This window comes from Aspergillus melleus (genome assembly GCF_016097325.1).
Source record: "Aspergillus melleus strain CBS 546.65 chromosome Unknown contig7, whole genome shotgun sequence".
Taxonomy (NCBI): Eukaryota; Fungi; Ascomycota; class Eurotiomycetes; order Eurotiales; family Aspergillaceae; genus Aspergillus; species Aspergillus melleus.
Genome location: NW_025763376.1, coordinates 2,957,414 through 2,971,527, shown reverse-complemented (window position 1 = coordinate 2,971,527; position 14,114 = coordinate 2,957,414). Strand labels below are relative to the sequence as shown.

Below are 14,114 nucleotides of genomic sequence, written 5' to 3'. Positions count from 1 at the left end.
GAGACTACTTGTGAAGACCACGAATGCCAAGATAATTGTCTATATAAATGTCTCTCTAATTTCTTCAACGAACAAGGAGGAAGAAAGATTGATAGAATTCCGGAATGCAAGTCTCAAATATGCGCCAGGACCGCCTGAACAACCCGATCCTCATCCTCAAACAAGTGCCAGTGTGCAACATTCTGAAGCACCTCAACGTGTCCATCTCCAGTCGCCTGGGAGTATTTCTGACATAAAGCCGGGGGACTGACCTTATCCTCCTCACCGGTCACGAAAGAAACGGGAATGCGAAGACGGGCCACATACAAAATGTCGGCTGCAGATCCAGCAAGTGCTGCACAAGCTTTTGCATACCCCTCTGCATCCTGACTGAGAAGGGATATACGAACTGCGGCGACGGCCAACGGTCTGTTCTGCTGAACATAGGTCGATGTTCCGGCCGCGGTAACTGCGTCGACAACACCTAACATTCCCTCCTTCCTAACGAGCGCGGCCCGGGCATACGAGCCTTGAGCAGCTGCTTCCGGGAGTGGATTCGGGGGAGGACCCATAAGGATAAGCTTGGAGACAAGCTCGGGATGGTTTAGCGCGAGCTTGAGAGCGACTAGACAGCCCATTGAATGGGCGATCACGGTCACATCCTGGTTAACGCCTGCGACTTGCGACATATGATAGAAATCCTGTGCAAAGGATCCGATAGAAAGAGAGCTGAGAGCTGATGTTGGTGAGAGGCCATGTCCTTCTAGATCCAAGAGATGCAAGGAGTGTGTTGACTGCAACTTTGTGATAAGCGGATAGAAGTAATTTGAGGATCCTCCCAGCCCATGGATGAAGAAAATTGGGGGTCCGTTCTCAACACCCAAGCGTTGGTAGAAAAGATATTTCCCATTGATGTTGGTCAGTCCCGAGTTGGACGGGGCTTTTTGGTTGGCTACGGGAATGTGAGACTCGGCACGCTCAGAGGTCGTATTGACCGCGTTAGAGGTAGCAATCCGGTTCGTCAAAGTCCCCAATCCTGTGACCGAAATGCTGATCTCGTCACCAGTCTTTAGAAACTTCATCGGTCTGAACCCAAAGCCAACGCCGGCTGGAGTGCCAGTAGCGAGGACGTCACCAACTTGTAATGTCTGCGCCGCACTGATGGTGGCAATGAGCTTGGGAATGCTGAAAATCAGGTCATTGAGGGTAGCCTCCTGACGCTTCTCTTTATTGACGAAGGTCTGGACCCTCAGGTTTGCTGGCAGATTCTCTTTGGGAACCGCAACTGGGCCAATTGGGCAGAAAGTATCAGGCGATTTGCCGAGAAAGAATTGTTTATGATCGCGCTGGCGTTCCCGTGCAGTCACATCATTTATAATCGTATAGCCCCACACGTAGTCCATCGCGTTCTCTTCTGGAATTTGGAAACCCGTCTTCCCAAAGATAACGCCAATCTCTCCCTCGTAGTCGACGGTCTCTGTAAAGGTTGGATGCAGAAGGATCTCGTCCTGGGGCCCGATAATGGAAGTCGCGCGCTTGGTGAAAATAACAGGGTGCGTCGGCTGATCAACCTTGTCACTCGCATCGTATCCTGAGGAATTGAATTCGCGAGCATGTTCGACGTAGTTCTTCCCGACGGCGAGTACATCTCGGCCCGAAATGGGGGGCAGATGTTTCACGCTTGACAAAGGCAAAGACTGAGCACCTGAAGCTATAATCCCATCCTCGCCGACAGTGATCACTTGGTAAAGATCCGTCAAAGGTGTGCCGGACTTGAACGACAGGGGTGTGATAGTCGAGGTCTCGAAGTCGAGATGGCCGATTCGGGGCCCATTTTTGGGTTCCAGGTATGCCACGTAGTTGGTGAGGATGTTCACTCCGGTAGCAGTCATCTTGTACCGATAGGTGAAGCTGAAGAGATTCAATTGTTGCGTTGGGTTTGCTGATCACCTACACGCTTTATAAATGAAGAATTTAACTCTCAATTCTCAGGGATGATGTTTACCCCACATCGGAGTTTCCCCCCACTTTATCGGAGATGGCGTCAATCTTTCACATCGCCGCGTATCGCCGCGCATCGCCGCGCATCTCCGTGCCGCCACCCCGCGGCGATCATTCGTGACGACTGTGCCTGATTGGGATGAAGGAATTGAGACTTTGTGGACACATTTCTAGGGTCATTACGAAAAGTCGCAACTTGTCCGTTACGCACATATCCGACCATGATATCAAAGAACGGTATGATTTGCAACAGCCATCTACATACAAAATGAATTGAGACATGAAAAGTTCTATCAACATAACCTCTGCGATCCTCGGGATCCGAAAAACCTTGGTGGCTCTGCGAAACGATTCTCTATCCCCTCCGTCCGTCCAACGCGTAAAGGTCGTCCCCACTGATCCATGATCTTCTTAGAATGAAAGCGCCAAAACTGCCAAGAGCAATCTTCCCCAACAAAGCTTCTTATGACGGTGTCGCCCCCAGGATGCTCCTGAATAAAATCCGTGCAATCGTAGACAATATTATTCACGACGATCCAAGCACGACCGTGGCCTTGCGAGAAGCGGTTTCGTTGGCCTTCGACCACCGTGGGCGGAATGAAAGGTAAAGCATCATCGGAAATGTACGAGCTTTGGAATGGATACTCGGAATCACTTGATCTGTTGTCAAGTTGCTGGAGATGCTTGGGAGAGTCGACGTGCTCGACATGTTCAATCGAACATTTGTGACTTGGGACCTCTGTTGACACAGGTGCGAAAATTGTCGGCTCTTGAAGCCGGCTTCGTAAACTCAGCCAACCCATAGTGAAAAGTCTCGGTGGTTGCGGTTTGACAAACGAGGAGACCATCCTGAATTACATCTAAGCCCTGGACAGCTTGCGGAGAAGCGCGGAGAAGGCGGCAACGGGCCGTAACTCGGTAGAGCTGGGGAAGTATTGTAAACCCCGATTGGTGCCCACTGCGGGCAGCGTCTCTCCCCTCGGGTCGTACTTTAACGGCAGGACGAGCGGAGATCAAATATGGCCATTCCGCATATCAATAGGCTGGTTTTTGGCATCTGGTTCTTGCTTTCCATACCATGAACATTGCTTAATGCTGAACCGCACCTCCCACTCTGTACTGCAATTGTTTCATCATGTCGCAGATTTCGTGGATGTCACCGGACTATCCCTTCGTCAAGTATGACGGACCTCCTCGCAACATCGCCTACATCGATCAACTGGAGTTCGACCCTCAGATCCAGCCTGTAAACTACGAGATTTCCGGTACAGCTTCGTCTTCGAAAGTACTCATCTTGGACGTCGAGATCTTGGAGGCCACTGGCCGGGAGCCTTATCGAGGAGATGTTCTCATTGTGGGTAAGTTAAGAATTTAGTCGATAACTCCTCCAGCAAAACGTGTTATATGAACAGAGCTTATCGAAACTGTCTCGCAGGCCAAAAGTTCGCACATGTGGGCACGGTCCCCAACAAAGAGCAACTCTTAGCCGATACAAAAGTGCGGGTCTTCCATGGGAGAGGCCGCACACTGATGCCAGGACTCGGGGATGCCCACACTCATTTCACATGGAACGGAGGCGACTTAGATCGTCTGGGCAAACTCGGCGTCGAAGAGCATACACTTCTTACTGCGAGAAGCGCGGAATGTTTCTTGGATTCCGGTTACACTATGTGTTTCGGAGCCGCATCTGCTAAGAAACGTCTGGATGTTGTCATAAGGGACGCTATCAACGCAGGCGATATCCCTGGCCCGCGATTCCTGGCAAATGGTCAGGAAATGGCCCGAAGGGGAGGGGAGCTAGTCGGAGGAATCACTGCCTATGCGGATGGTGAGACTGAAATGAGAGACGTGTAAGTTCCCATTACACCTTGAACAGTTCAAGCCGGTAGCAGTTCTAACAGGAGGGCAGTATCCGTGAACATATTGATCTTGGAGTGGACCAGGTCAAACTGTCGATGTCCGGAGAATCGGTAGGTTTCTTATACAATCCTGTGGGAAAATCCAACCCTAACTGAATCTGCTGTTAGATCACGGAGGTTCGAGATGCTGAGGATTGCTATTTCACCCCAGAGGAAACGGCTGCATGTGTTGACGAGGCCCATAAACATAAGAAGCGCGTTTGCTCTCACGCGCGAGCCAGAGACTCTGTCCAGCAAAGTATTGATTTTGGCGTGGATGTGATTTATCATGCATCCTATATCGACGAGAAAGGTAAAGCTTCTACACCGTTTGATGTTTGTTATGGCTCATTTTTCATTGTTACGAACAGGCATGGATACCCTCGAGAAGAATAGATCCAAGCATGTCGTAGCACCAGCCATTAATTGGTTGATAGCCACCCTTCATGACGCTGTGATGTTCGGCTATACAACAGAGAAGGCTGAACAGGTCGGGTACCAGAAGGAACTCGATGCAGCTGATCGTGCCATACGGGAGATGCATCGAAGAGGAATAGTCATACTTCCAGGAGGGTGAGTCCTGCGAGCTTTTAGTTGATGTGACGGCAACAGAGACCTGACAATCTGTCCCAGCGATTACGGGTTTGCTTGGACACCACATGGCACCTATGCGCGAGACCTTGCTCACTTTGTTGACCGTTTCGGCTTCACGCCACACGAGTCAATTATTGCAGCAACTTACGGCATGGCTAAATTGTTCATGCGGTCTGATGAAATGGGCCAAATCAAAGAAGGTAATTATGCGGATTGTTTAGTTGTCGACGGAGATCCATTGAAAGACATTTCAATCCTGCAAGATCATGATAAGTTGAACATAATCATGATCAATGGTCGCGTTCACAAGGCAGGAGTGAAGGAGTACATTCCTCCGATTCAGGATCCCACTGGTGTGCACTACAAGACGAATGAGATGCTTCCAATGGAACGAACCATTCCGCTCGTGTCATGACTGACTCCGAAGCTGAATATTCATTGGCGCTATGGTTCTGTGCGCTTAGTCTTACTACAGTGTTTTAACTTTAAATGGTGAAATGGATCAACGCCATATTATACCTTCAATTTTTGGTATATGTAAGAGATATCTCTTGTATGACGATGTGCACTTTGCCATCAGCCCTCTTACAACCCGCAGAATACCGGGAATCACCCAACTCAAATAATCCAACACCTTCACTGCTAAAGAAAAGAAGCTATCAACGTAGCTTCCTAAATGCGACACAACAGACCACTGTTCAAATCATAGTTCCAGTCATCGCTTCCAACCCCACTCCAAACAAACAAACTACCATTGGGGTCATACTTGTGCTTAACCTCCAGAAGGCGATCATAGTTGTCTCCATAGAAGTCACGTTTCCAGTTGATGCTGAAAGGATTGCCCTCGTTCATATAGGAGCCACTCTCAGGGGCCCATCTCTGCCAAACAGTTTCTTGGGCTGCGTTAATCCAGTCCGATGCGGCCTTCAACTCTTGACTAGGATTTCCAGTATCATTCAAAGAAGCACTGTAGACCATAGCGTGGGCATATGCTGTACGCCAAGCAGGGTGCACACTTCCACGTCGCGACTCAGGAGTATGAGCAGGTCCCTTTCCTCCTTGGAGACCGAACAAAAGCATTGAGCCTGCACTAGGTTCCTGAGAGATCATGATATCTTGGAGATACGTGGCCAAGCTTTCTCTAGTAATGTTGGAAAGCTCCCGTCTGCCCAGAAGCCGGCTCGTCATCAGGCTAGAGGAGCCGGCGGCGGCGCTTGCCCGGAAATTCGGCTTTGTGGAGGACCAGTAACTCTGGGAAGACACTGGCTGGATGGTGATGTTCACATGCTCGGGGTGAAGATGGGCCGCAAGTTTGTGAAGGGTGGCATTCATGCGCTGGGTCGTCATGTTGAACGCAGTGAAGCTGACCATTCCCGAAGCTCCAGGTAGCTCTTCATTCAGTCCCAGGTATGTCACTGCCTTCTTTCTGTTGAAGCCTGTCACAGTTCCCATGATTCCAGTATCCATCAAGTCGGGAATGCGAGCCACCACTTCAGCCAAAGCACCCCAGGACGCGTTTCCGGTAGCGGTCGAGTTTCCGCGGGGATGGAATGAGAAACCACCGCTGACAACATTTGCTGGGACTGCATGTGTCTTCAAGACGAACTCCGTGACGACCCCATACTGACCTCCGCCAGCACCACGAACGGCCCAGAAAATGTCTTGGTTCTGAACATCATTGGCAACCAGGCGTTGGCCGTCGGTTGTTACCACGGTTACTTGGAAGACTTGGTCTGAGGCAAGACCATAGTGACTTGAGAGAAGACCATGTCCTCCGTTCTGGATCAAACCACCTAGACCGACCGTGGCGTCCTCACCACCGACAACTGTTCGGTTCATGTTGTGAACGGCAGTATAGACGGTACCCCAGTTGTTTCCACTACCACATACAACCACATCTTCAGTACTGTTGGTCCCGGGCACTCGCCACCTAGGCTGTCTTTCGATATGCTTGAAGTTGCGCGTCAGGATAGAAAGCGCAAAGGCGCCGGTGGAGCTGCGAAGCGTTAGTACTCCTCAGGCCGATCTAGTAATAAGGAGAGGAACGAAAGAGTAGTCACATACCGACCGCCGAGATCATGTCCGGTTCCTTTCACGACAATGCGAATATTTCTATCTGAAGCCCATTTCATGGCCGTAGCAACATGTTTTTCAGTTGTAGCATTCACAATATACTGTGGCAAACCCCCGATACTGCATCCCTTTTCTTTCGAGTATCCGGTAACTCCGGGTGGCAAACACGAGTTATTCGCATACATAGAATAGTCGACACTTTCAGGCCAAGCCGCATGGTACGCAGCATAAGACCAGTGGTTTTTCACATCTGTGCAATTCTCAGAGGACCTAAACGGGTTGCCGGGATAGCATGATGAAGCGGCAGGAGCCGTTCTTATAAGGGTACCGTCGATGGACTGATTCAGGGCATTCCACTCATTGGTAGATGGCCAAGTCGAATCTCCAGGGGAGGCTTTGCAATGCTGCGTGGCGGATGCTAGGGGGAGTGTGGCCAATGCCAGGGACAATATAGGTATATTGAAAAAGGGTAGCATTGTGCAGTTGAACAGTCGACTATGAGAAAGAGAGTAGGTAGAGATGATAGCCATGAGGACGGGTAAGTATTGCTCCTAATTTATATGCATTTGCGCATGTAGTCTTAGATACGAATACGTTGAGAATCGCAATTTAGAGCACCATGTGGTGATGATCTTTGATCCACGGGATTATTGCAGACAATGGAATAAAACCTGGTTGCTCGGCATTCAAGCGAGCCACCAAGGCATCACAGTTCCACATTAGCGCGTTTACCCTCCAATCTATGGAGTAATGAAGGAGGTTCTGATAAAGGGGCACACTGACGTCAAACTGGGCAAATCCCATCTCAAAGTCTACTTTGACGAGCCACGGTTGGGGGTATAGACTAGGTTAATTCTTGAAACTGCAGATCATTACCCCAAATAGGCAAAGAGGCGTATTCGTTTGGTATTATCTCGATCAAGAATCCAAAGCTACTCCGTACAAATCAAACAGAGACAGTTGATTCATCTTGTGGGAATGGAGCCAACTGGAGGTGGAGCTGTCTTCGATCTGCATTTTAGAAGAGAACAAGAACATAGAACAGTCGGCACATAGTTCAGATAGTTGCAGGTAAGCGAACAGAGAATGCTGTGTACTGTACTAAAATTGACTTTTGTATATATTGCATTATTTTGGGCTCTTTTTATATAAGAGGCAAGATGGCCGAGCGGTCCAAGGCGGTAGGTTAAGGTTCACCTTAATTCACAACTCATGCGAGTTTCCTACTCATCTCACGATGGCGTGGGTTCGAATCCCACTCTTGTCATTTCTTTTTCCCTTTTTCTTTTTGTCGAGTGCATGCATCTCCAGAATGAAGGAAGAGGCAATTGCAGGAAAAAAAAGGCTGGAAGTAATGTCCATACTTTTTCGTGTTTCATAGCTCTGGTTGTTTTGCTAGAGTAACCGAAAATACAACTAATTTATCAATGCCTTTCGGATCCTATTTGACATATTTGATTGTGTTGTAGTCTGGATCCGAAATATATGTCTTATGTCATAACAAGTTGAGGCTTGTGAATCTACGTAGTAAAAAAACACTGCGTCTAGAGCAAGAGCCGCTAACGCATTGGGCAACCAATCCTCTGCTGCAGATCATAAGGAAGTTTGGGACATGTTCCTACCCGTATTTATTTATGTACATATCTGACAGCATCCTATGCTTGCGAATTTATCATTCCCGTCGGCAACTTTGAAGACCACCCGTGATTGGCCGGGTCGGATTTTGGTGCAATAAACAAATCGGAGAGCGCTCTTGAGGCCCTGGAGACCCACTCTCCGGACAATGACGCATGACACCTTGAGCCCTAGGCTTGAGGCCTTTTTATGGCGTTGCTTTCAGCTTTCTGTGAATCTTAGCAGGGACTCTCAGATCTTCGCACACTCCCGTCTTCAGCTTACCCTGTCTTTCAATTTGACCCCGCGAAGGTTCAATCAGCGCAAAATGCGTCGATCTAGTCGTCCAGTCTCCCATGAGATCCCGGAACCCAACGTTGAGCTTGGGGCTGTTCTAGAGAACTCTACAGATGAAGGGGTTAGTCTGGCTTTTCCTGAAGGAGGAAGAGAGGCATGGATCTGTTTGTTCGGGTCAGCTCTGATGATGTTTCCGTCATTTGGCTTTCAGTCTGCAGGTGAGCAAGATAGATATTCGTCCAGCTATCCACCCAATCAACAGGGTTGCTGACACGACGTAGTCGGATCGGTCCAAGATTATATCACCACGCATCAGCTGTCCGACTATGGCGATCGCGATGTCGGTTGGATTACCGCGGTCATGGTTTTTCTAACATTATTTCTCGGCGTGCAAGTAGGGCCGCTATTTGACCGCTATGGACCAAGAGTATTGTTGATCTGCGGCTCAGTGACAAATTTTGTCTCTTATATACTGCTCGCCCAGTGCTCACTCTACTGGCATTTTATGCTATGCCTTGGGGTGCTTTGCGGAGTATCCTCTGCAGTCATCTCAACAGTTTCGATTGCCGTCTTGAGCCACTGGTTCAACCGCCGACGGGCGCTGGCATCCGGAATATGCATGGGAGGCTCGTCGGCCGGCGGTGCAATCATCCCGTTGGTGCTGCGAACACTATTTGAAAAATATGGATGGGCCTGGGCTATCCGAATAGTCGCTTTTATGGCCTTAGGATGCTATATCGTTGGCATTCTCCTGATACGGGGACGTCTCCCCGCCGGCCAAAAGAGCAGAGTGACCATTGATTTAAGAGCATTCAAATCCCCACGTCTCTGCTTTCTAGCAATCGCGGTCTTCTCGTTCGAATTCATTATCTTCGGTTGCGCCGCGCTGCTACCAGCTTATGTCCGCTACAGCGGGTTCTCATTGGATGTGCAATTCTATTCCCTTACAGTCTTGAATAGCATAAGTTTTCTCGGGAGAGTTCTTCCCGGATTTGCTGCCGATCAAGTTGGCCGATTCAATATCCTCCTACTTCTGGTCGTCATTACCATGATCATTATGGCGGGAGTGTGGCTGCCATATGGATCCCACAGCGAAGGCACCATCTATGCCGTTGTGGCAATTTTCGGGTTTGGTTCTGGCGGGTGGCTATCGCTGGCACCTGTCTGTGCCGGTCAGCTGTGCGACACCAAGGACTATGGCAAATTTTACGGGACTGTGTATTCGGTTGCCTCGTTTGGGGTTTTGATCACCGTTCCGATCGGAGGTCAGTTGTTGCAGGCGACCACACCACGTGTTTTGATTGGGTTCTATTCTGCAGTGTTACTGGTAGGATTCGTGAGCGTTGCCATGTCCCGTTGGGCTATTTTGGACTGGAGCTGGAAATGGAAGGTCAAGGTATAGACCGCGGTGAAATTTGATTAGGATTACGGCTTCTATGCGTTAATTGAACCTCTAGTTTGAAGGCTATTATGTGTAATCTATACCGTTACTCATAGGTTAAATTAATGAACACGATATGTGGAAATCTAGTTAGTTGAAATGTGAATGTAGAACATGCATTATTCGTTGACCACAATCCGATCGAATACCACCTTCCATGGCAGCGGGAAAACCTCAAACTAGCTGATTTCTGACATCCTGGTCCCAGATCCGTTTGCCACAGTTCTTGAAAGAAGGTATCGCACACTGCCTCTTACAAAAATTGCATGTCAAGAGCACGTTGGAACAGAAGCTGCTGCAAGGAAGACTCAGTCCACGCGATGTCTGTCGTCGAGGCCATTAAACGAGTCAAATACGTAGGTAGCTGCGACGTAACCGGAGCTGTATTGGACTCATGAGAGCCATTCGGGATGAGCACATTGGCAGTCGCAGGGGACAAAATACGTTTCTCGTAGGCTATTAATGCGGTCTGGATCACTTCTATATGATGACAATACACCTGGGCGACGCAGTTGCAGGAGTCTTTCAGTTCCGACAGGAGATAAACGGCTTCATTGAACAATCCGCGGTCGGCATGGCTGTTCTTGCCATCAAGGAGGCTCGATATGGTGAGCACAATCGTCAAGGAAACAGGTACTGCGTGAAGAAGCAGTCAGAAGTGACGAAGGAGCCGTCAATCCAGGACCGGGCGAGTGGCTGCACCGAGTGCCGTGCACATCGAGTGCAGGCTTCTGATAGAGCCGAGGTACTTATAGGGGCTTGAGATAACGACGTGGAAGTTTTCGGTGTTGTTACTTGGACTCGCAAGGCGTGGAGAAGAATTGGACGTGTGGCCAGTATGATGCACTGGTCAAGAGGGAAATGACGCGTGGCAAGCTTCCAATTATGCTCACAGACGGAGGAAGCGTTAATCTGTAGTCATGGGGGCAATTGATCTATCCAGGACTGCAGTTCGCGCAGCACTTGGTGTATACAGGTAGAGAGCTGGGCGTCACGAGCGTGACGAAGAACCGTATACAGCGATCGGATTACGCCGGTTAAACAGCGCACCAAATTTACACTGGCACTATAGTACTCCCCATCAAAATCATCGTCTATAACTACGCGCGAGGACGGCAGATCCACCTCAGTCTCATCATCTTGGATGTCAACCCTGCTTCAAGGTGCAACAGCTAGGTGATTCTATGTATGGTTATCATCGCCAATTTCCATTATGAACTATTAACTGGTTTCATGTATGGCCCGCGGGACACTCCAACTTAAGAGGAACAACACCGTCCAAACATCAACATGTCTCTCTACAGTTCGTTATCTACAGGGCTTTACATTACTCAAGACGATCGAGTTAACATGTCATCTACTCATTATTACGCAGATCGTCTTGGAAAGTGAGGTTGCTATTAACACGGCCGGCACCCCGCCAGACCCATCCTCAAAAGTGGTATTTTAAGTCAATATAAGATCAAATTAAAATTAAGAAGTTCCAGATAATCCAGTAGTCCTCCAGAGACCGACTGCCAGGCCGTTAAGCATGAAAACCAAACGCGCTGAAGATGGTATTCTATAGCCTAATCGTCAAGGGGTATTAAGTCGTTTATTTTCTCGACCCGTCCAATTCAGGCATGTCTGTTCCAGCAGGCAACTCCGCAGCATATTTTGTAGGTTCCCTTACATCCCCTGTTGGCATCTCGCTTGGGGGATAGTATACCAATCCCGGTGCACCTGCCTCGTCGTGGCTCTGCTGATATTGCGCCGGTCGGTTTCTTCGGCGCCGAATAAAGAACAGCACCAGGGCCACAATCGCTAAAACGGCCCCCACGGCAACTCCGACGCCGATACCCGCTTTGGCCCCCGTCGACAGTTCCGACGATCCCGAGGGTTCTGTGGAAGTTTGGGAAGATGTTGCGGCAGCAGTGGTGGTGGTAGCGGTGTTAGAGATCGGCGTCGTGGCTGGGGGCGTGCTGAAATCGCTCGATTGCCATCGTATATATACGCCGTATGCGTTGATGTGGCCGTCGCTGCTCAACGCGCTGTCTGTGCTGGATGTTCGTCCTTCGTCATCTGTCCAGGTGTACTTGAATTCTGTTGTAACATCGGGACCTGGTTGCCAAGTGCAGTCTATTAATTCGGAAATCGTAGACGATTCTGCAGCTCGGGTCACATATTTATTGTCGCCGAATCTGAAGACGTCCGGGTATTGTTAGTTCACGACCGCATGAATCTGCCCCTTTCTTCCCCTGGGCGTGCGGACAAGACTTACGTTGGGCAGCAGGTCGCTGCAGTTTCGGTAACAGATCCATCAATCACGATGCCGCTGGCAGCAATCGCATAACCCGTCGGACATATCCCCGGGGAATAATAATCTGTTTTTTTCCACCCCGATGGAAGACACTCCGTATGGAAAATTGGACCCAGGTTCATCCATGTCTTTCCGCTGGTGCTAGCGAGCCAAACATTACTCGTACATGAAGCCGGCGGTGTGAACGTCGTCGTCAGGGGAAGATGCGTTTTTTGTGTTTCGCTCGCGGTGGCTGTCGTCGTCGTCGTCATGGTAGAAGCGTTGGGGGCGATGGTGTTCGCAACATGAAAAGACGTGCTTCGCAAGGTGTACGGAGTAAGAGTTTAGAACGTAAGGGAGGGCGAAGATCCGCCGACTTTTTAGTTTCAAGAGAAAGATTGCCGGTGGCTCTTGACAGCCTTGCCCATCATGGCCTGATTGGCGAGTGATCAACACAAGGCTATCAGACTATACTGCTAACGAGAAGCAGTCAGCAGGACGATCGAAGCTGAATGGTCGAACGGTCGACTTCGCTCGCGATGGTGCTGCCATCGTGCAGCTTAAGTACGGCAGAGTAGCCATTTAGCGCAGTGGAGACCGCTTTAGTTGCCTCTTTTTTTTTCAATCATGGTTTTTGCCTTGGAGATATCTGACTCAACCCCGTGGGTGACCAGGGTATAGAACGTGGCTTGTTCCCGTGCAGGATTTTCCACGTTTCTCGCTGTAGGAGAGAACCATGTTCATTGTATTCAGTCCTTGTCGGACCAACCTTGGATTGTCCAAAGAACGGCTCTGAAGTGCCAACGACCGAGACTTGATTCATCTTGGGGGCGCCGATCGTAATTAGCGCGGCGGGGAGAACAGCGAGCTTTCCTTTTCAGCCCCAATAATATCAGGGGACAAGGGATTTGAATCAGAGCAAACCATCTTTCTCCCGCCTCTTATTCATCCCTCGATTCTACTTTCAAGACGTCGGAGTCATGTTTAGCGATTCAGTGGTATCTGCTCCATCAGTAAAGTTCCCATGAAACGGAAAGGCAACCAACGTCAACGTCAGGCAAACAACAGAAGAGCATTCAATCACAGCAACGCTAGCTCTTGCCTATTCAGGGACGATCCTTCAAATCCACTCTCGATGGGGCCCTTATCATCAAGACCCTTGTGCATCTGTGCTGGCTGCTGCGAACCTCCCATATGTAGTGGAAATATCTCCCGACCCGCGAGAAGGACCAATGCACAGCCCTAAACTGTTCGTATAATCAGTGGATTGCTTAAGACAAACAAGCAACCAACAGCCCCCAATTGTTCGTTCATCCTCCGCATCTCCAGCATCAGATCATCCGAACCATCAACGAACTAAAAGTCATGAGGGTCTCGCAAAGCTTATATTATCAGCTCCAACCCTCGAAGGTAGGCGGTGAAATTGGCCCGGATCAATATATCCTCCGATATTTTCTGCCGAGATCTTCGCCTGGAACGACAGGCAGATAATTGCCAGACACCATTTATTCTTCAGAGATTCGCTATTATCTACGCCAGCACTCCTATTCCATGTTTGCAATTACACTGGCCTTATCTCGCTCGCTGGCCTCGCCCCAATTCCCCGGCTCCATGTCGTAGTGCGTATTGCGGTATGTTCTTTGACCCGACTATCCTGCAAGACATCCATTTGCACCCTATATAATTCACGAAGAAAAGAGACTAACATCATCCCTTTCGTGTACAGGCTGTCTTGCCAGGCTGGCATGTTCCGTTTCCGTAATGAGACCTTTTCCTCCATTTGACCGATCGCACGAGGCACGATTTACCTCTCCCACATAGATGATGCCGGATACCGTCGAGACACATGCTGGTCGCATATCTCAAGCGTGTCCCGGGTACGATTGACTCGTGGTTCACGTCAATATCTTCAGAATTCCTCTTGTAGGGCCTGCTTGGG

General features: G+C 49.4%; 5 protein-coding genes and 1 non-coding gene across 6 annotated transcripts; 3 read left to right on the top strand and 3 right to left on the bottom strand.

Moving 5' to 3' along the window:
• Positions 1 to 113: 113 nt before the first annotated feature.
• Positions 114 to 1,871, bottom strand: LDX57_011980 (bifunctional fumarylacetoacetate hydrolase/alpha/beta hydrolase family protein; the record flags this gene model as incomplete). Its single annotated transcript, XM_046093712.1, has 1 exon — positions 114 to 1,871. One exon carries the CDS (start codon positions 1,869 to 1,871, stop codon positions 114 to 116), a length of 1,758 nt encoding a protein of 585 aa, XP_045949690.1.
• A 1,244-nt stretch (positions 1,872 to 3,115) lies between these two features.
• LDX57_011979 (uncharacterized protein) lies at positions 3,116 to 4,887 on the top strand (the record flags this gene model as incomplete). Its single annotated transcript, XM_046093711.1, has 6 exons — positions 3,116 to 3,338; positions 3,416 to 3,830; positions 3,890 to 3,950; positions 4,008 to 4,191; positions 4,250 to 4,451; positions 4,512 to 4,887. The coding sequence occupies 6 exons, from the start codon at positions 3,116 to 3,118 to the stop codon at positions 4,885 to 4,887; spliced, it is 1,461 nt and encodes a 486-aa protein (XP_045949689.1).
• Positions 4,888 to 5,022: 135 nt separating this feature from the next.
• Positions 5,023 to 7,366, bottom strand: LDX57_011978 (putative isoamyl alcohol oxidase). Its single transcript, XM_046093710.1, has 2 exons — positions 6,537 to 7,366; positions 5,023 to 6,468 (listed from the first exon to the last, which is right to left on the bottom strand). The coding sequence occupies exons 1-2, from the start codon at positions 7,073 to 7,075 to the stop codon at positions 5,145 to 5,147; spliced, it is 1,863 nt and encodes a 620-aa protein (XP_045949688.1). The 5' UTR covers positions 7,076 to 7,366; the 3' UTR covers positions 5,023 to 5,144.
• A 333-nt stretch (positions 7,367 to 7,699) lies between these two features.
• Positions 7,700 to 7,812, top strand: LDX57_011977. The gene has a single exon. It is a non-coding gene; the product is annotated as a tRNA-Leu (tRNA).
• Positions 7,813 to 9,504: 1,692 nt separating this feature from the next.
• LDX57_011976 (uncharacterized protein) lies at positions 9,505 to 9,858 on the top strand (the record flags this gene model as incomplete). The annotated part of the gene is made up of 1 exon (XM_046093709.1): positions 9,505 to 9,858. One exon carries the CDS (start codon positions 9,505 to 9,507, stop codon positions 9,856 to 9,858), a length of 354 nt encoding a protein of 117 aa, XP_045949687.1.
• Positions 9,859 to 11,345: 1,487 nt separating this feature from the next.
• LDX57_011975 (EGFR-like transmembrane domain-containing protein) lies at positions 11,346 to 12,879 on the bottom strand. Its single transcript, XM_046093708.1, has 2 exons — positions 12,158 to 12,879; positions 11,346 to 12,077 (listed from the first exon to the last, which is right to left on the bottom strand). Exons 1-2 carry the CDS (start codon positions 12,445 to 12,447, stop codon positions 11,492 to 11,494), a joined length of 876 nt encoding a protein of 291 aa, XP_045949686.1. The 5' UTR covers positions 12,448 to 12,879; the 3' UTR covers positions 11,346 to 11,491.
• Between the last annotated feature and the right edge of the window lie 1,235 nt (positions 12,880 to 14,114).

Excerpts from the sequence above, each read along its gene's own strand:
- LDX57_011978 (XM_046093710.1), bottom strand. The coding sequence starts at position 7,075 with ATGGCTATCATCTCTACCTACTCTCTTTCTCATAGTCGACTGTTCAAC. Across the intron at positions 6,469-6,536 it reads GGACATGATCTCGGCGGTCG|CTCCACCGGCGCCTTTGCGC; the intron begins GTATGTGACTAC and ends AACGCTTCGCAG.
- LDX57_011975 (XM_046093708.1), bottom strand. The coding sequence starts at position 12,447 with ATGACGACGACGACGACAGCCACCGCGAGCGAAACACAAAAAACGCAT. Across the intron at positions 12,078-12,157 it reads GCAGCGACCTGCTGCCCAAC|ATTCGGCGACAATAAATATG; the intron begins GTAAGTCTTGTC and ends GGACGTCTTCAG.